General features: G+C 43.2%; 1 protein-coding gene across 1 annotated transcript; it reads right to left on the minus strand.

Annotated features, from left to right (window-relative positions):
• Positions 1-1,872: 1,872 nt before the first annotated feature.
• MATN3 (matrilin 3) lies at positions 1,873-20,763 on the minus strand. Its single transcript, XM_055400443.2, has 8 exons — positions 20,520-20,763; positions 15,766-16,332; positions 11,746-11,871; positions 10,857-10,982; positions 9,032-9,157; positions 5,557-5,682; positions 4,852-4,962; positions 1,873-2,595 (listed from the first exon to the last, which is right to left on the minus strand). Exons 1-8 carry the CDS (start codon positions 20,731-20,733, stop codon positions 2,540-2,542), a joined length of 1,452 nt encoding a protein of 483 aa, XP_055256418.2. The 5' UTR covers positions 20,734-20,763; the 3' UTR covers positions 1,873-2,539.

Below are 20,763 nucleotides of genomic sequence, written 5' to 3' on the forward strand. Positions count from 1 at the left end.
CCTTTCCTATCAGATCTTCCTTCAGTCTTAAATTGTTTTACTTTGGTGCCCACACTTTAAATGAGCTAATATGCTTTTTTCATCCCAACATTCCTGTCTGCTTCCAAGGCCATTTTTATATATCCTGTGATGTTCCTTTTGGCCAATCGTGCCTAGCCAAATGCACAAAACAGGTCTCCCTGAGAAATCCTTATTAAACTTAATATATTCAGATAATACATATTTGTTTTCAAATGTACGTGTATGTTTTTCAGCACCAGATTACATCCCTATATGTTTTCTGGCACCTGATCACAGGCTCCCTATACTGGACTCAGGAAACAAAAATCAGTTTTCTAAGCCAGGGGGATTCTAATCAACTGGTTAAGTTTAAGGTACGTTTAGTTGAAGCTACTGATGGTCACATCCTTAAAAATTTGTCTCTAAATACCTTTCTATAGTTCTTGTACATGAGCTCTCATTTAATCCCCCATAAAAACAAAGATCATGGCATCTGGTCCCATCACTTCATGGGAAATAGATGAGGAAACAGTGGAAACAGTATCAGACTTTATTTTGGGGGGCTTCAAAATCACTGTGGATGTGCTGATTGCAGCCATGAAATTAAAAGACGCTTACTCCTTGGAAGGAAAGTTATGACCAACCTAGATAGTATATTAAAAAGCAGAGACATTACTTTGCCAACAAAGGTCCATCTAGTCAAGGCTATGGTTTTTCCAGTGGTCATGTATGGATGTGAGAGTTGGACTGTGAAGAAAGCTGAGCACCGAAGTATTGATGCTTTTGAACTGTGGTGATGGAGAAGATTCTTGAGAGTCCCTTGGACTGCAAGGAGATCCAACCAGTCCATTCTAAAGGAGATCAATCCTGGGTGTTCATTGGAAGGACTGATGCTAAAGCTGAAACTCCAATACTTTGGCCACCTCATGCGACGAGTTGACTCACTGGAAAAGACTCTGATGCTGGGAGGGATTGAGGGCAGGAGGAGAAGGGGACGACAGAGAATGAGATGGCTGGATGGCATCACCGACTCGATGGACATGAGTTTGACTGAACTCCGGGAGTTGGTGATGGACAGGGAGGGCTGGCGTGCTGTGATTCATGGGGTCGCAGAGAGTCGGACACGACTGAGTGACGGAACTGAACTGATCTGAACTGAATACCATTTCTTTGTGTTATATTAATATATCTGATTGTGTGCTCAAATAAGTTGGAAGATAGCACTTGCTGTATGTCAGGTCCTTTCAAAAATGTTGAGAAATAACATTATATGTTTCATATATTTATTGCCTTTGATGTGCTCATTTTTCATTTCTTCCCTTGACAGTTTAGTTTTTTGGTTTTTTGTTTCTGGGTTTCTTTTCAGGTGTTTATTTTAATGTACCCTCATCATTATTTAATCTGAATTTATGTAATTCTGTTTTATTCCCTCTCCCACAATACTCTTGGTCAAAACCTTTCTATTTAACCTGAACTTAAAATTTTAACTTTGAGAGCATGAGATTAAATTATAGGATGAGTCATGACATTGTTTCATTAACAAGAAAATGTTTCATCTTCAAAATAATTGTAATTCAGCTTAAATTAAGAAAATATGTGAATAGACAAAGTTGATATAAGTCAAAAAAAATCATGACAATAACATATAGATATTGATGTTTTTATTACAGTAAAGACAACATAAACCAAAAAAGAATGAATCGTCTATAATTTAAAGAACTACTTTCTTCTAAAAGTTATAAGCTTTAAAGCTGAAAAAAAATTTTATCAAATATGTAAGTGGAAAAAACAGGCTTATCATTAACATTTAAAAACATATTAGGCTATGTTGTTATAGCAATATTTATAAATATATAATTTTATTGACTGGATTCTAAAGTAAAACAAGTAAATTTAGAATTTTTTGTTCTTGGTAAATAGTTTAACACTTACAACTAAAGGCTGTAGTTGTGTATCTCTTTCTAACATCAGAATGAATTAATGGCATGTAACAGCTCACTTAATCTGTTTTAACTATTTTCAGATATATGTATTACAATCCCCTGATCACAGCTTCAACAATACCCTGGCAAAAATGAGAAAAAACAAAAAGTGTTAGCGATATAGTTCTAAATTATATTCATCTCAATTTAATTATATGAACTTTTATGTCTAAATACCCTCTACAAGTTACACTCTAAAGTAACAAGACTGGTTTATACTGTATCAAGAAAAAAAATAGATCAAAAGTTTACATTTTAAATATGGTTATCTTACTAATACAAACATTTAAAAATGAAATGGCTCAATTAGTAAAGAAGTAAAAAAATTATGAAAACTTTCCTTCTATTTTCTACATTTCACAGTCATAGCTTAGAGACACTAAAATTTGCACTTAATCAGGGACATTTATTTCCTTAGAAAAATTATACTCGTTCACCAGAAGATCCAGTAGCATTCAAGCATTTGTAATGGCAGATTACTAGCAGGAACATTCGAGTATGCCGAAGCATTTACTACACCAAATGCTCTTTATTTCCAGGTAAAACATTTGAGTAGTTTAACGATGTACTTGTCCGTATTCATTTGCTTGCAACTTCTCCAAAATGTCATCAAGTGACTAGTTGTTAAGGCCAAAACCACATATTTTTAGACATTAGAAAATGTAAATACACTTTCAGACACTTCAATACAAGGTAAAAAAAAAAAATGTACGTTCTCATTGGAACAAAAAGAGTGACATTTTCTCACCAAAAATCTAATCTGTCTAAAACTCAGATATTCTGTTGTTTAGAGAGCAGGATATAAAGCCCAGGCTCCCCAACAAAGAGATGGCACTGCACTGAGATGCCCATGCACCACAAAGAAGGACAGCCCCCTCTCAATGCAACTAGAGACACAGCATGTGCCAAAAATAAATAACTTAAAAAAAAAAAAAACTTCAATTGTCCTTTTATTTGGCTTTCTGGAGATTTTACCTTTCCAAGAAATTCAGGGTAAGCTGAAACTCCAGTACTTTGGCCACCTCATGCGACGACTTGACTCACTGGAAAAGACTCTGATGCTGGGAAGGATTGGGGGCAGGAGGAGAAGGGGACGACAGAGAAGGAGATGGCTGGATGGCATCACCGACTCGATGGACATGAGTTTGAGTGAACTCGGGGAGTTGGTGATGGACAGGGAGGCCTGGTATGCTGTGATTCATGGGGTCGCAAAGAGTCGGACACGACTGAGTGACTGAACTGAACTGAACTGAAGAGATAGCCCTTTCTTGTGTAAAGTTAGATTGGTGGCACTGAAGTGAGAGATGGGAAAAGAGACTGCCAACTGACCCAAGTTGCACTGTAAGCAGATCAGTTTAAAGAAGTGAAGGATTTGGGAACAGATTCCTTTAAAATGTTCTGTGTCCCCTCATATCCCTTGAATGTCTCCGCAAGCTCTGAGGTAGCCCTACTGAAACAGAGCTGAACCCTATGGTCCTTGCCCCCTGACCATGTCCTCTGCCTGCCTTTTGTCTGTGGAAAACTTTAGTCAGAGAATAAGCTTAATCAGAGAAGTAAGAAATTTGGAAACAAAGGAAAACAGTCAAAGACTAATATAGTCATTAAGCATAGTCAAGGACCTTCAGTTCTTTCTCAAGGGTTATAATATTCTAAGCCATACCCTGTGAACTGTCTCATCGATACTAAAACACTAGGTGGAAGAAGTTAGCTACCTGATGACCAGACTGTAGGCAAGACAGCTGCTGCTGCTGCTGCTAAGTCACTTCAGTCGTGTCCGACTCTGTGTGACCCCATAGACGGAAGCCCACCAGGCTCCCCCGTCCCTGGGATTCTCCAGGCAAGAACACTGGAGTGGGTTGCCATTTCCTTCTCCAATGTGTGAAAGTGAAAAGTGAAAGTGAAGTCGCTCAGTCGTGTCCGACCCTTAGCGACCCCACAGACTGCAGCCTACCAGGCTCCTCCGTCCATGGGATTTTCTAGGCAGTAGTACTGGAGTGGCTTGCCATTGCCTTCTCCCACACACAGAAGCTGCCACAATTCAGAGAACTGGCCACAAAGAAAAGAGAACAAATGGACCTCGGAAGAGACGATTCAGTGTACCTAAAACAACCAAGATGATGTTGGTCAAACCACTGAGGACCAATCTGAAGATGACTGTTAGAGATGACTGTTCTGTTTCTGCATGTAGTCCTCCACGCCCTGTCTATAAAAACTCTCACCCCCCTGACCACCCCCAGCTGCCAGCATCTTTCCTTTCCACCAACCTGGCCTGTTTACTGACTTTTGAGCAGCAAGCACACACTCTTTCAGCAACTATGACAGTCTGAATACTCCTCGAAGATCCCTGGGAACAGTGCTGTTAAATTCAGCTGGACTAAGAAAAAGTACTCTTCCTGAATTACTCCTTTGGCTAAAGAACTGCTTTTGCTTTTCTGAGGTGGTACCGTGTTACATTTTGAAACCTGCTCTTTGACCTCCTGACTAAACAAAGTGTACAACTGTGTATCATCTGAGCTATCACACTGCATTCATCAGCTGACTTGTCTTGTACATGTACAGATTCTGAGAGAAAGTCCTATTAAGGAATCAGGATGACAGCCCTGGTTAAATAGAGCTCAATTAGGAGCTTATACTGCTGTGGAAAAGCACTACAAAAATAATTATACCGCTTTCACATGCAAATAAAAATGGGTGTAACAGTCTCCTAAAATATTTAAAAAGAACTCTTAAAAATTCAAGGCTGTGTATTACCACTGCTCATCTTAAAACTTAATGAATAAGGCCCTTATCCTGTGACATGTCCTCAAATGTCCATTGTAAAACCTAGGTTGGCTTCAAGCAGAAGCAGAAATCCTTCCACAAAGGATATGTTTCGAGTTCAGTCTCTGCAGATATGAGTTGACCTTATCCTGGAACGCCAGCGTGGCTTCACACGCACAAGCATCTTCTGTGGAGATGAGTCTTCGTGCTTCTTCAATGGCTGGAGGCAGTGACAGTACACAGAACGTTACAGCTAATCAGAAATCATAGGAAATCGGGAAATCGACGACTCAGTACTTTTATTTTTAAGATTTAAACTACGTGCATTTTCTAGGAGACAAAAGGATGTAAGAGCACACAGAAAGAGGAGGAAATACTGTGGGATGTGTCAAAGAAGAAACAGATGTTGAGGAAAATTTAACAATTGTCAAAGCTAGGTGATGGTTATATGAGAGTTCTACTGTTCTCAATGCTTTTGTGATGATCAGAAATTCTCCATGATACAAAGTTTAAATGTTTTAACACGATGTAGGGAGAAGCCAAGAATGCAGAGATAAAGACCATCTCCTTGTGATACTGTGTCTTCATTAAGAAATGAAAATGTTCACTACAGAGAACATGGTGGAGATTCCTTTAACCAATGACGGGAAGGACACCTTGTGGAAAAGGAGAAACATCCCATCCTGAAGACATTTGTAAACCACTGGAGGATTCCGACCAAGAGGCAAGACTCAAAACTGTACTTCAGACTTGGAGACAGGAAAGCTCACTCCTGTCCAAGTGCATGGATGAGGCTTAAAGGGACCATCTTTACCTGAACATGTCTTCTTGTCTTCATTCAAAGTGTAGCCAGTGTCACAGTCGCAGTGATAAGAGGCATTGCCGTCATACACACAGATATGTTCGCAACCGTGAGAGCCCAGGGCACACTGGTTAAGAACTGGCCAGGATTGGGGCAGGAGAGAGAATATTCACAAATTACAATCAGAAATGGCACAGACTTCTGGGAGAAAGACGCTTTGGTTTGGTCCCAGCATGGGCACATATGAATCCTTCAGTCATCAGAGTCTCCCATGTTTCAAAAGGAGGAAGACTCTTCCTGATCCCTCCCCCACAGCCCTTTCCTTGCTATTTCTTGCAAATATTTTGGGTTCTGGCTCTCATTTGTTCGCTGTCCACAGTCCTGGAGGGCTGCACTGCATCTTAATTTTATTCCAGAACTTACCTCTGGCCTTTCCATAACACCTCCAAGCTCTCCAGCTATATATGGATCATCTTCACCATTACCAAAAATAAATTATTAGGGACCTACTCACACACAGAGTTAAATTTGATGCTGCACAAAAAAGACTGTATTGACTGAGGGCCTGTCTTTGATGCTTAAAGTGGTACAGAAAACAGTGGCCTGCGAGCTCATGCACACAGAAAAATAATAATGATGATGATGGTGCTGATGATGTGTATGGTTGGATAAGAATGTATTTTTTATCTGTCACAAATACATTACAAGGAGCAAAGGCTTCCTGGGGGACATAGGTCCTTCTCGGCCATTACAGGAGTCAAACTATTTGTTCCTCTCTAAATCTCCTCTTACGTGTCATTCCATGCTTCCAAACTTTCCATGGCTCACTACTGTTGTTCAGTCACTCAGCTGTGTCTGACTCTTTGCAACCCCATGGACTACAGCACGCCAGGCTTTCCTGTTCTTCACCATCTCCCAAAGCTTACTCAAACTCATGTCCACTGAATCAGTGATGTCATCCAACCACCTCATCCTCTGTCGTCCCCTTCTCCTCCTGCATTCAATCTTTCCCAGCATCAGGATCTTTTCCAATGAGTCAGTTCTTTGCATCAGGTGGCCAAAGTATTGGAGCTTCAGCCTCAGCATCAATCCTTCCGATGTATATTCAGGGTTGATTTTCTTAAAGTCTGCTTATTTTATCACTGTTTTCATCGTTTCCCCATCTCTTTGCCATGAAGTGATGGGTCCAGATGCCATGATCTAAGTTTTTTTGAATGTCGAGTTTTGAGCCAGCTTTTTTACTCTTCTCTTTCACCTTCATCTGTAACTCACTGCTGCCTATAAAAGAGCTTTGCATGGCACAGAAGGCCCTAGATAATCTAACCACAACGTCTTTCCAACTTTCACACTGATGTTCCCTTCACTACCACGATTCAGATGTTTCCAGCAAAATGCCTACTAGCAGAGCATTTCTTTTTCCCCTCAGCCCAGCTTAGCAGCGACTCCAGATAACAAGGGGACATGCCTCCAGCCCCCAGTCCCTGATTGGGGGCCCCACGGTTAATTTACTAGCTTTCCCACTGCCAAGCGAGGGGAAGGCAGGCCAGTAGAGGTGATCTGCTGCATGTTGTGTACCCCAGTTTTAGCATGGCATCCATTATTGCTGTAAAATATATAAATACTGATTTCCCACCATCACATCTTTCTTTTTTTATCTCCTTTTGCTGTCATGTGCTTTGTACCATGAGACAGTGTAGCTCAGTGTTTGAGAACTACGAACCACCAAATCAAGTGCCTGGGTTCAAATCCTGGCTCTGCTACTCACTAGCCAAGTGACCACCGGCAAGTTAGTCAGTTGCTATGAGTAAATTTGCTGTGAGCAGTAAATGTGTGACTGTCGCTAAAATGCCTGAACAGTGCATGGCACCCAGCAGACACTGAAGAATGTGGGTTAACCGTTACCTGGAAGTGCTGCCTTAACTGAAGTCTGTCTGAACTGAAAATCTCCTTTGATTTCTTCTTAATAAAGTGGTTCATTTTATTCCATAATATCTGTTAGTTTACATGTAAATGCACTTTATTTCCTTTTCGTAGATCTTCAGTTTAAAGGACCCAATTAGAGTATCAAGAGGAATACTAACGGTTTGAGAAGAGCAGCCTTGAATCCTGTCCACCCGGGACTTAGTCCCACCCTCGTGACTTAGCCCCACCCACTTCAACAAATTGACACAAGTCCCTCCCCTTGCCCGAGCCCCCTCCACTCCTCCAGCCCCAGCCCTTCGGCCACCCCCAGCCTCTCCTTAGTTATGGACTCTCACTACCAGTCGCTGCTTTCTTAAGGTACTGGTTCGGGAGTAATCAAATCAGTATCACTGGCATATATACACCACCATGTGTCAAACAGATCGCTAGTGGGGAGCTGCTATATAACACAGGGAGCCCAGACCAGTGCTCTGTGATGACTTAAAGGGGTGGGATGAAGGTGAGTGGGAGGGAGGCTCAAGAAGGAGGTGATATATGTATCCTTATGGCTGATTCACGTTGCTGTACAGCAGAAACTAACACAACATTGTAAAGCAATTCTCCAATGTTTAAAAAAAAAACAAAAACGCTTTTTCGGTTTGCACCCAGCCTGTCCTAACTCAAGAGGTAGAAGCTGATGCTTCCTTACATGCCCACACAGCTAAGCACAGTCCTGGGAACAAAATAGGGGCTCAATACTGTTTTATTGATCTCATTTTTTTTTAAGGGTGAATTGGTGATGTGCCACTTCCTTTAATCTCCCTTGAAAAGGTCACATATTACACCTCCTCAAGGAAGAGGACAGTATACATAAAATCTAAAAAAAAAAAAAAAAATACTGAATATGCCAAAATTAAACAGCACCTTGAGAGCTAGGAATTTCTCAGAGGACTGTGCTTACATTATAAATGCCACTCTGTTCTGCCAGTGAGTTTAAATCAAATTAATGAGGATTAGCAGTTCTGGCACGGGCTCCCTTGCCAAGTCATAAATAAGCCTCAGATTCACCCAAGATTGATCATCTAGAAACTGTCAGGGAAGGACTTCCTTCAAACTTACTGGAAGATCTGTGTGGGTCTAATTCAGTCATTTACAAAGTCTCCTTTACTAAAAACGATCCAGCGTTAAGTCAAACACTACAGAAAAGTTCCAGGCCTAGTTTTAATTGGAAAAAGATCAGTTCAGCCTATCACACCAAATAGTTACTGTCCCACTGACTTCCTCCAGTTTCCTATTTGCTTTTCAGAGATATAAAATTTTCCTGGACCATACATCCAATTAGCTTGTCTTATATCCCCCACTCCCTGCCCATTACCCAGTAATTTTCTGAAGTGAGCTATGTTTGCAAAACCTCGTGAGTTCATTGCCCCTCTAGCAGTGTGTGCCGTGGTCTGTAAGCATGGTAGAATGTCTGAAGTCCAATTGCTTACCTTACCTTTAAGAATCTCTCTCATGGTGAATTGAAAGTTGGTTGCACTGCAGTAGAAAGGGTCCCGTATGAAAGAATTTACTGAGTGGACCTTACCTGAACACGTTTTTTTATCTTCATTCAGAGTGTAGCCCTTGTAGCACTCACAGTGGTGGGACCCAGCTCTGTCATTCACACAAATGTGCTGACAGCCATGTGTGCCCAAAGCACACTGATCTTGAGCTGTCAAATGGAAGTCCAGAAGACAATAAATTAAATTGGAGAGATCTTTTATTACCCATATGTAGAAATCTTATTTGCAGCTAGCGACGCAAAAAAGGAGAACTTACTAGAAACCAAAAAGCCATCAGTAATATTTGCTCTACTAGAAATTAGTTGAGTAAAACAAACTCCTACACACACAATACTTAGTCTTCTATTCTCCCCTACTCCTTTTCATATTCTATGCTGAGTTTATATTGTTGGTCTTTTTTTTTGGGGGGGGGGGGGCGTTGTTTGTCTGGCCTTACCATGCGGCATATGGGATCTTAGTTTCCTGACCAGGGATTGAACCAACAGCCACTGCATTGGAAGCATGGGGTCTTAACCACTGGACTGCCAGGGAAGTCCCCTATACTGAGCTTTTATAATCTAAGTCTCTCATAAATACTTTCTAAAGCATTCCTTTTAGATTTGCTGTATTTATGCTGAATCACAGGGATTTCAACAGTTGTGGAACTAATTATACTAATTATACTAGATTCAGAAAGACACTGGAGAAGGAGATGGCAACCCACTCCACTGTTCTTGCCTGGAGAATCCCAGGGACGGGGGAGCCTGGTGGGCTTCCATCTGTGGGGTCGCACAGAGTCGGACACGACTGAAGCGACTTAGCAGCAGCAGCAGAAAGACACAGAATCAGCGTTTGAAGAAACTGTAGCTCAGTCCTCTCCCATAATAAATGAGGAAACCGAGTCCAAAGGAGATCAGCTGACTCAGAACAGCATCAGAATTCAAGACCCAAACTGCACTTTTGTGCACTTCTCTCTCTACTAACATGATATTTTTAAACTATTGTTTATGAGCTTTTCATTTTGAAAAGCCCTACACTTCATTCCATTTCCCCAAATGTAAACATCCTATATAAGCACAGTGTAATGACCAAAACCAGGAAACTAACCATTGATACAATGCCCTTAACTAACCAAACACCTTATTCAAAGTCTGCCAGTGTTTCTACCACGAAAGCCCTTTTTGTGGCCCAGGATCCAATCCAGGCTCACACATTGCTTTAAGCTGTCACATCTCCTTAGTTTCCTCCAATCTGGGACATTTCCTCAGTCTGTCTTTGCCTCTCATGACTGACACTTTTGAAAATTACTGAAAAATTAGTTCATGGAATGTCTCTCATTTTGGAATGTCTCTTAGTTTGGGTTTCTTCATGATCCTAAATTTTTAGCAAGAAAACCACAGATGTGCAGATGTGCCCTGAGAACATGATGACAGAAGAAGTATGACATCACTGTGTGTCACATGACGACAGGAGAAGCATGACATCACTGTGTCACTACCAGTGACATCAACTCTGATGACTTAGCGGAAGTGGTGTCTGCCAGGTCTCTCTGCTGCGGAGTTACTGCTTTTCTTTTTTTAAGTAACAAGCATCTGGTGGGCTGTTATTTGATTTTAACTAAATTGTCTTCAGCATCTGGATAGGACAGTTAGGACTGGGGACAGAGAAGGAAATGAACAACACACTCACACAGGTAGGTCATGAGACAACATACTGCCATTTTTAACTTTTCCCATAAGAAATGGGAAAAGCCCAAGATGGCAACAGACAAAAAGCTATCAAGCTCCCTCTTGAGATGACCCTCCTCAACACTGGCTTGGAGAGGTAGGTAGACAGAGAGGCAATAGTAAAGCCCCTGCCCCCACTTACCTGAACACTTTTTCCTGTCTTCACTTAAGGTGTAACCTTCATAGCACTCACAATGATAAGAGCCAGGTCTGTCGTTCACACAGATGTGTTCACAGCCATGAGTGTTAAGCGCACACTTATCAATAGCTATCAAAAGATGACCAGGACAAATGTCAACACATGGAAAACATGGTAAGCAAATAACTACAGGCCATACCACACACATCCATGCACACACACACACACAATGCTAATGAAATGGATCAGTCTGACACAAGAGGATGCCTACTGGACGGGAGGGTTGGAACTCGCTTCCTGATCTTGGTTCTTTCACTAACAGACCCCACGACATGGGTGAGTCTTCTCCCTTCTTGAGGCAGCGGGGACGGATCTCGATTTCATTTTCTATAAAATGGTCAGGCTGAGTTAAATGATCTCTTAAGTTTTCTTCCCCTCAACAACTATTTTCTAGGATCTAACAAAATGGACCTAATTTGTACTCTTCACTGACAGTGTGTGAGTATTCCTATAGCAGACGAGTGAGAACCTCCCTAAGTTTTCTTCTACTTCTAGATTCCATGAGCACCTAGGGTTACAGAGAGGTAAAAGTAGCTTGTATTTAATTAAACAAAATCCAGGAAAAATTCCAAAACCTCAAAAGGCCAAGAGTTTTGTCCTTTTTCCCTACTAACCCTTCTCTCTAAAACAAGCCATAACTACTGTAATAGGCTGTTTTAGGTATTATCTCACTTTCCTCCTCATGTTCCTTTTCAAGGAAAGTTGTTGATAACAGTAAATCTGCCACAAGGCAGTTAGGAGAAAAGCATAAGGTCAATCCCCACATAAAAGTCTTGGGGAGTGAGTTCCCAAATATGTCCCTGTCGGCCACCATCCCTTAGGCAGGCCTCACCTGAACATGTCTTCTTATCAGCATTCAAGGAATATCCTTGGCTGCATTCACAGTGGTGCCTGCCTTCCCCGTCGCTGATGCACACGTGCTGGCACTGATGTGTGCCCAATGCACACGGGTCCAGAGCTGTGCAAAGAAATTCACAACAGTCAGTGTCACACACAAGAAGCATTTCAGATACTTCCTCTCGTCAAAAAAAAAAAAAATCACTCTGCACATTCCTCTCCAATTCCATCTTTCAGTTCAGTTCAGTTCAGTTCAGTCGCTCAGTCGTGTCCGACTCTCCGCGACCCCATGAATCACGGCACGCCAGGCCTCCCCGTTCATCACCAACTCCCGGAGTTCACTCAAACTCATGTCCACAGAGTTTGGTGATGCCATCCAGCCATCTCATTCTCTGTCGTCCCCTTCTCCTCCCGCCCCCAATCCTTCCCAGCATCAGAATCTTTTCCAGTGAGTCAACTCGTCACATGAGGTGGCCAAAGTATTGGAGTTTCAGCTTTAGCATCAGTCCTTCCAATGAACACCCAGGGTTGCTCTCCTTTAGAATGGACTGGTTGGATCTCCTTGCAGTACAAGGGACTCTCGAGTCTTCTCCAGCACCACAGTTCAAAAGCATCAATTCTTCGGCGCTCAGCTTTCTTCACAGTCCAACTCTCACATCCATACACGACCACAGGAAAAACCATAGCCTTGACTAGACGGACCTTGGTTGGCAAAGTAATGTCTCTGCTTTTTAATATACTATCAAGGTTGGTCATAACTTTCCTTCCAAGGAGTAAGCGTCTTTTAATTTCATGGCTGCAATCAGCATCTGCAGTGATTTTGGAGCCCAAAAAAATAAAATCTGACACTGTTTCCACTGTTCATGATCTCCTTTCAGTTCAGTTCAGTCGTTCAGTCGTGTCCGACTCTCCACGACCCCATGAATCACAGCACACCAGACCTCCCTGTCCATCACCAACTCCCGGAGTTCACTCAAACTCATGTCCATCGAGCTGGTGATGCCATCCAGCCATCTCATTCTCTGTCATCCATGATCTCCTTCAGTTCAGTTCAGTTCAGTTCAGTCGCTCAGTCGTGTCCGACTCTCCGCGACCCCATGAATCACAGCACGCCAGGCCTCCCCGTCCATCACCAACTCCCGGAGCTCACTCAAACTCATGTCCACAGAGTCGGTGATGCCATCCAGCCATCTCATTCTCTGTCGTCCCCTTCTCCTCCCACCCCCAACCTTTCCCAGCATCAGAGTCTTTTCCAGTGAGTCAACTCGTCGCATGAGGTGGCCAAAGTATTGCAGTTTCAGCGTTAGCATCAGTCTTTCCAATGAACACTCAGGATTGATCTCCTTTAGAATGGACTGGTTGGATATTTGATTTCTGCCCTACTCTTAGTAATGTTTAAATTAGTAACTAGGAATGTTACTAATTTAAAATCACAGATCTTGTGGTTGAGTTTCTCAAAGTAGAAATGGATTTTTTAATTTGGAGTTGAATCCAAACAGTTACATGAATCAGGCAATTCAGTGTTTTATCCAATGTATCCACCTGGACAGAGAAAAAGACTTTTGCTCTCCAACAGCAAGAAGAGAACAATATTGTACTTCCTGAAGTTCTATAAGCTACTTGTCCCATTGCAACCAGAAGCCAGTTTCCAAGGGTTTTACAGTGTGAGTCTAAACAGAATTCATCCCCAGGCATTGCACTAGGCCTGGAACCCACTCATTCTTTGGGCAGCAATACATGTTTGAACATGCAAATGGTGGAGGGCAATGCAGGTAACTGCCTTTTAAATGTATGGTACGGGTTCCTGAGCCCAAATGTATCTGCACGTGACTCTCGTATCTGCAAGGAGTCTAAACTTATATGTTGTATGAAAAGTGAAAAAGAAAGTGACAGTGTTAGTCTCTCAGTCATGTCTGACTCTTTGCGACCCCATGGACTATATAGCCCACCAGGCTCCTCTGTCCATGGGAATCTCCAGGCAAGAATACTGGAGTGGGTGGCCATTCTCTTCTCCAGGGGATCTTCCCAACCCAGGGATCAAACCTAGGTTTCCTGCATTGCAGGCAGATTCTTTACCATCTGTGCCACCAGGGAAGCCCCATCTGCTATATACAAGCCCATAAGAGAAAAAGAAGAACACAACATATTAGCTAAATGGCATCCTCATCTTTTTGCTCCTGGAGCCATTTTTATGTCAGACTTTTTTCCCAAGTGATATGGTTTGATAAAAGAATCATGAATTTGGTCATTTCTGAGAAACCAAGGAGGCCTGTTGGAGGAGGCTGGTACCCCTGTGGCAGTTCACCTAGCCCCCACAGTTCTGGCAACAGGACAAGGCTAATATTTTTCCAAGAAGGGCCTTTTCATGGAATAATCTTTCCAGTCAGTTGACTACAACAGCTGCCCCTCAGTCTTTTTTTCCAAAGACAGGACATTTTCCCCCCAGAACAAGCAGGTCTCTTGTACCAGGATGAAAAAGTGGCCACTCACCACTTGTTACTTTATGTCCTTCAAGCCCAACCCCAGGTGCTAGCTTTGAGGCCCAACCTTGCCACAGAACAGCATCTTCATGGAAAAGTTCTTACCCACAAATACAGGGGGGGTTTCCTGGGAGAAAGAAAGCTATTTTCTTTTGGGAACCCAATGGCTGCCGAGTTGATGCCACCAAAGCCAAGGACAGCTTGAGAAGACCTAGTGTCCTAAGGCAGGAAACACAAGAGGCCCCCTGCCAGGTCTGGCTAAGATGAGGTCAGAATTTGCTCCAGACTTCATCTCCCATTTCCTGACAAACTGTTGATTACTGAATTTCACTTTCATTTATGTATAAAGTCTCCTTGAAATTGACAACTGTAATTATTGGTTCACTTGCTTGTCTCAGCTCCAGCCCTAGACTTTTGCTTGATGGTAGGCAGGGATTACCTTTATCTTTGTATCATCAGTGATCAATAAACACATATTGAGAAAACAAATGCAGAATAAATTATACGATAAAAGTTATCTACACTTTAAAATTCACCTGAACTAGAAATTTGTCCACACCTGCTTGGATAATTCTACAAAGTTTTGAAAGATTATCTCCAAATGATTTTAAAAAATGAATATAGATAGAAAGAAACAAAGGAAGATATAAATTTTTTAAAGAAAAACAAAAATAAATTTAAAAGTTCAAGTCCCACAAATTCATAATTCTGATCAGTGACTAAAGATAAACCTGAGCCTTGAATGGATTCATATTCATGGGTTTGACTGATTCATGCTAAAATTTCTAATTAAATCAGCATGTTCAGATTTAAACTCCATCCTAAAGGAAGAAAGGAGAGGGAGGACAGTAGCAGAATAATAAAAAACTTAAAACATTAAAATAAAGAACCAAAAAATAGCCTACATCTTGCTATCTCAAAAGTGAGCTGAAATCCTAGTTTCCCTGGTTCTTAATCCTGTCCCTCCACAGGAATAATCAGAGAATGAGCCGAATCTGAAAACTAGAGTATTTGCTAAGTATACACTCCGATGGACAGTTATGCTGGACAAGAAGTCAGCCAATCTTTCTAGGGACAGATGCAGTCCCTGTCTTCTGAGAAAAAAACAAGCAGAGTTCTGTTAAACCTAGAGATGGTAAAACTAAAGAAAATATCTGGAAAAAATGCGGTGGGCAGAGGGGAGAAGAGAGGTGTCTGGTTTTTTATTTGTATTTTTTTCTGACCCCATCAGGGAACAGCAGGATCATTTACCCTGGATATTTCCAGAACTTCACATTTCTAATGCAAACAGGAAGATTTTATGAGCAAACCAACTTATATATAAGGCAGCTCTATATTCCTAAGCCAAGAAAGTATGCTTAAGTTTAGAAAGGAAAAAAAAAAAAAAAAACCAATCACATACCAAAAAAACGTTGCTTATATTTAAGTTTTCCATAAAATTTCCACCAAAAAAAAAAAAAAAGAATAAATCTCTTTTTCTTCAGACACATGATGTCTGACTATAACATCTTTTCTAACTAGAAGCAAAGACTTACCACAAAAGGTCTCCTGGAATCTAGAGGAAAGCTTCTCAATGACCCCATAGGTCTCCACGTAGAAAACGTGCTCGTCCAGGGGTTCGCTGGCCATCATCTTGAGGGACTCCATGTCGGCCCGGTCCACGCCCACGGCGTACAGCTCAACACCCGACGCCCGGGCCCGCGCCGCCACCTCGTTCACCTGGTCCTGGGGCCGCCCGTCGGTCACGATGATGGCCACCTTGGGGATGTTGGAAGAAGGCCCTCGAGCTCCTGCCTCTGCTGTGAAGGCTTCGTCCATCGCCGTCTGGATGGCCAGGCCTGACATGGTGCCCGTAGACAAGGGCGTGATCCGCGCCACGGCTCGTTTCAGGGACTGCTTATCCGAGTGGGTCTGGAGGTGGAACTCGATCTTCACGGTGCTGGCGTAGTTCACCACTGCCACCCGCGTGTCCGCCGGCCCGATGTCCAGGTTGTCGATTATTTTCGAGACAAAGGTTTTCACTTTGGTAAACTCCAGGGGCCGTACACTACGAGAACTATCGATGATGAACACCAAGTCCAAGGGCCTGCTCTTGCAAACACCTGCAAAGAAGGGCATGGGGAACAGTACATGGCTAATGGGTGAGCGGACCACAGCCAGAAGGGGAATGTTGTGACCAGCATCCTTGGCCCCAGATACCCCACTCTCTGCTGCCTTCCTCAAGACCACCCTCCCTTTGGACATTGAAAGCACTGAGGCCTTTCAGGAAACCCCAGTGAGAATTCACATAGAGAATTCACATTTCCTCAAAGAGCTCTCCTATTTGAATGTCCTGAACTTTTCACTTGGAAAGTTTCATCCTTCTGCTTAAAGTTTTGTTCAAAGGTTCCTCTTGATGCCCAGGAATGAATGGACTCCAGGCCTCTCTTGGGCACCTTGGCCATCCCTGGACCCTGTCTGAACTGAACTCAGGGCAGCCTCAATGCCCCCTCCACTGCCTGCTCAAGCCTCACAGCCCTTCAGACAACAGCAGAGTGTGAGGTGAGGCATGCCGGTGCTCTCCTGGTGACTTCCTTCTTTTACTCCACTTTCAAGGTGGTGAAAACTGCTCCAGAGCAGCCCTAAATTCTCCCTCCATCTGGTCATTCACATGTTTAGTGAACTCTGAAGTCCAAATAGCCCTGAGTTTAAACCTCGAAAAGTAGATGAAGGGTGATCACTTCATCTGGTCCACGTTGAGGTCCATCTTCATCAGCATGTCTTGTTTCAGGAAGCAGAGATTTTGACCTGGTATCTATCCTACTGCCCCCACCAAGTTCTTAGTCACCTCTTTCATTTTCTCATTCTCCAAATATTATCTTGGTAAAGCACCTGCCTGCAATGTGGGAGACCTGGGTTCAAGCCCTGGGTTGGGAAGATCCCGTGGAGAAGGAAATGTCTACCCACTCCAGTACTCTTGCCTGGAAAATTCCATGGACTGAGAAGCCTGGTAGGCTACAGTCCATGAGGTCGCAAAGAGTCGGACACAACTTAGCAACTTCACTTTCACCATGTATTAAGCCAAGGGGCTACAAATAATAATAATAATAAGCCAGATTACCTGCCCTCAAGGAAAATGTATCGTTCCCACACAAAAGGACCTAGCACATTGTAGAGACACAATACAGTTTTGTTTTCAGTACATCCTTCTTATCCTTTCCCCCTCTAATCTTGTTCTATACTCCTCCCTCTCCTAGGCACCCAAATCAAATCCAAGAGAGCAGCCATTCCTCCTTCTTTCCCAAAACACACACACACACACACCCAAGCCCTGAATCAAACCGAGATCCTTTGGCATGAAATGTCACTCAGGGTTCTTTCCTTTCCTAATAGGAGGCTGGCTGGAAATTGATGAAACTCTAAGAGAGCAATTTACTCATTGTGTAAGGGGGAAAGGTGTAGGTATTTATTTATTAAAAATTAAATTCCTAGCTAAGCAGTTGATGACAGAAAAAAGCCCTGTCTGCAATAAGAATTATGCCTCTGTATAGTTAAAAAAAAAAAAAAACTGGTAAGTATCCTCTTGCTTTTAGCCTGATTCCTAGAGGTATTAAGACAATAAATAAATCCTACTTTCAATAACACTTTAGATATCATAGGATTTCAACCCAATAATCTTGTGAAGTTAGAGATGCAAGTTAGAGTTGCTTTTATACCCTTGTACAGTTGACGTACCTGAGACTCAGGGAGGTGGAGAGCTAGAAAGTGGTAGAATATAGATTGGACTCCAGCTTTCCAGACTCCCAGCCCAAAGGGACTTTTCATTGCCTGATTGCCTCTCTGAGGCAACATTTTCTGCCACCAAATATAACATTTCAAGTACCTAGTAAACATTTTGCTTGGTGACTTTGAGCCATCAATCTGAATATGCTATACGTCATGTATTTAGCTAAGTCAAAAGGAGTTAATTCTTAAAAAAAAAAAAAAACTCCAGAATTTCATTTCATCCCTGATAACCATGCACTGAGAGCAAAGAAGAAGAACATCTTTCCAGGAGATGGATCTGGCTGTATTTGCATAATTTGAGTAAAAGGAAAACTACATATGCTATGAACCCCGTATCTGACAGTGTTGTCTCTAACACCCAAATGGTGTCCTTACTCATGTTGAGGTTATGTTCTTGCAAGTAAACATGAAGGATTCCCTTCCTTCTTCACTTGATTTTTCACAGGGAATTATCTATGGGAGGTTACAGGGGTGTAGTGGGCAGGATAAGATAATGCCCTCCCCTCACAGATGTCCATGACCTAATTCCCAGAACCTGTAAGTATGTTTATTTACAAGGTAAATGAGACTCTGCAAGTGTGATTAAGTTGAAGATTTGAGATGGGGCGGTTATCCTGGTGGATCCAATATAATTACAAAGGCTCCTAAAAGTTGAATAGGGAGGCAGAAGAGGAGATCTGGGAGATGACAAGTGAGGACTCATCCTGCTTTTGGTGGCTTTGAAAATGGAGGGAAAATGTCATGAGCCAAGGAATGAGGGTCACCTCTGTATGGTGAAAAAGGCAAAGAAATGGATTCTCCTCTAAGATCTTTCCAAAAGGAAAGCAGCCCTGCTGATACCTTAATTTTAGTTCAGAGAGACTAGTGTCAGACTTCTGATCTACAGAACTCTTAGATAGTAAATGTGTGCTGTTTTAAGCCACTAAATTCATGGAAATTTATTACAGCAGGAATAGAAAATACAGGGGGCTTGGCAGGAAGTTCTGTGAGCATCTGCTTATTTCCTGATTCAGACCCCTTTACATTCACTGTTTTTGAATCTCACTCCCTTTTCTAGATAACAGCACTTTGATTCTTAAAAATCAAGAAAATGAGAATCTGAATTTCCAAAAATGTTTCCTTATTGTCAATTTCTGAGAACTCCGCTAGAAATAAAAGTCCATAGCAAAGCCTAGCAATTTCTGGATGCAAAAAGGAGAGAATTCAAAAAAGAGTGGAATGTGATGCTTATTAAAGAATTATCATTTAATACTGGTTTTTATTTCAAGTAATAAAGGACGAGTGCTGCTCAGGGGAACATTGACCACCCCATGAGAAATCCTTCCTTCTCTTTCTAGTCGCTTCCCCAAGGAATGTGGATCAGGACCAGAGGTAAAATAACCTCTGGGAGAAAGACTTCTTCCCTATCCTAATTCTTGACCTGAAGCAACCCACTGGTCAGGTTGTATATAACCATTGTAAAACCCTGGCACTCCCTGACTCAATGACAATGCTCTTGCCATAGCAAATCCAGCCCACTGGAGCTGATGCAGGAAAGAATCCTTTGTGTTTTTCCTCAGCATTACTCAAAAGGTGCATTAGGGGTGGACAACACAAATCAACCTGGGGCGTGAAGCGTCACTGGCCAGATGAGACTAGACATCCAGAAAATGGTTTGGTGCCACCTCTCTTTAAAGCCAGACTTTAACAACTCTGATGCTGGACTTTTTGGTAATGAAGATAAAAATTTATGTAAACCATACTAACAGCTTGGTAGCTTGAAGCAGTGGAAAGACCCACGCTTGGGATATCTGAGCCCGGAGCCTTATTCCTGGCTCTGACCCTGATTTGCTGGCTTGTCTCACCTTGACAAGGCTTGGCTCCCCTGTATGTGCTGTCAGGGGCTGTGTTGGATCACCTTCTAACTCTGCTCTCTAGGAGGTTACCTCTGCCCCAAGAATCAACTACTGACCCACAAGTGAATTGCGATTGTTCACCAAAGACCCAGAGTGTCCTGGGTGTTTGAGCATGTAAGAGAGCACATGTTGGGGTTGGGGCACAGTCAGCCAGAGAACTGAAAGGAGAATTTCAGGGAAGGTTTACTTAGCTGAACAAGAGGTGGGGTCTGGGACAGAGAGCTGTGAGGCACCCTCAGCTGTTCCCACAGCTGCCCCATCCTCTCTGCCCAAGTCTCAGGTGGCAGTTGCTGGAGTCTGAGCTTCAGGAGAAGGGAAGTCTAGTCCTGGCTACGAGGGATCTTGGGCATCTCCCTTCCCTTCTCTAGACCTCAGTTTCCCCACAGGATTTGTCCCGCAGGGGAGGGGATCTTTCTGCACCACGTCTGGCTTGGGCTGGGGTGAAGGGAATACTTGGTGGGTGACGAAGGATTTTCCTTATTTGACTCCAGATTCGCCTGCCCACCCATCCAGCCCGCCGGGCCCTGGTCCAAGATCTCCCTCGCTCCAGGCGGGTGTCCTTCCCTGGGACCCTCTCCTGTCCCTCTCGGTCTGGGATCCCTCTCCCGTTCCCCCCCTAGGCCATGTACCTGCGCCGCGGGCCCCGCCGGACTGGCCGATCCCGGAGTAGGGCACGCTTGCGGGGGCGGCCGGAGCGGGGCGGCGTCCGGGGCTGCCCCCTGGGCCGCGGGTCCCCAGCCTGCGTAAGCCCGGGCGGGCCATGGGACTGGGGGCGGCGGGGGGCGGTGGCAGCAGCAGCAGCGGCCAGAGCAGGAGAAGCAGTCCCGGGAGGTGGCGCGGCATGGTGGGCTCCGCGCTGCTGCCCGTGTCCGT

The sequence above is a fragment of the Moschus berezovskii genome, chromosome 11 (assembly GCF_049115385.1).
Source record: "Moschus berezovskii isolate FMDL1 chromosome 11, NW_MosBer_1.0, whole genome shotgun sequence".
Taxonomy (NCBI): domain Eukaryota; kingdom Metazoa; phylum Chordata; class Mammalia; order Artiodactyla; family Moschidae; genus Moschus; species Moschus berezovskii.

Coding starts and splice junctions, on each gene's coding strand:
- MATN3 (XM_055400443.2), bottom strand. CDS start 20,733: ATGCCGCGCCACCTCCCGGGACTGCTTCTCCTGCTCTGGCCGCTGCTG. Junction 16,333..20,519: donor CGGCGGGGCCCGCGGCGCAG/GTACATGGCCTA, acceptor CCTTCTTTGCAG/GTGTTTGCAAGAGCAGGCCC. Junction 9,158..10,856: donor AGACAGGAAAAAGTGTTCAG/GTAAGTGGGGGC, acceptor TCCATTTGACAG/CTCAAGATCAGTGTGCTTTG.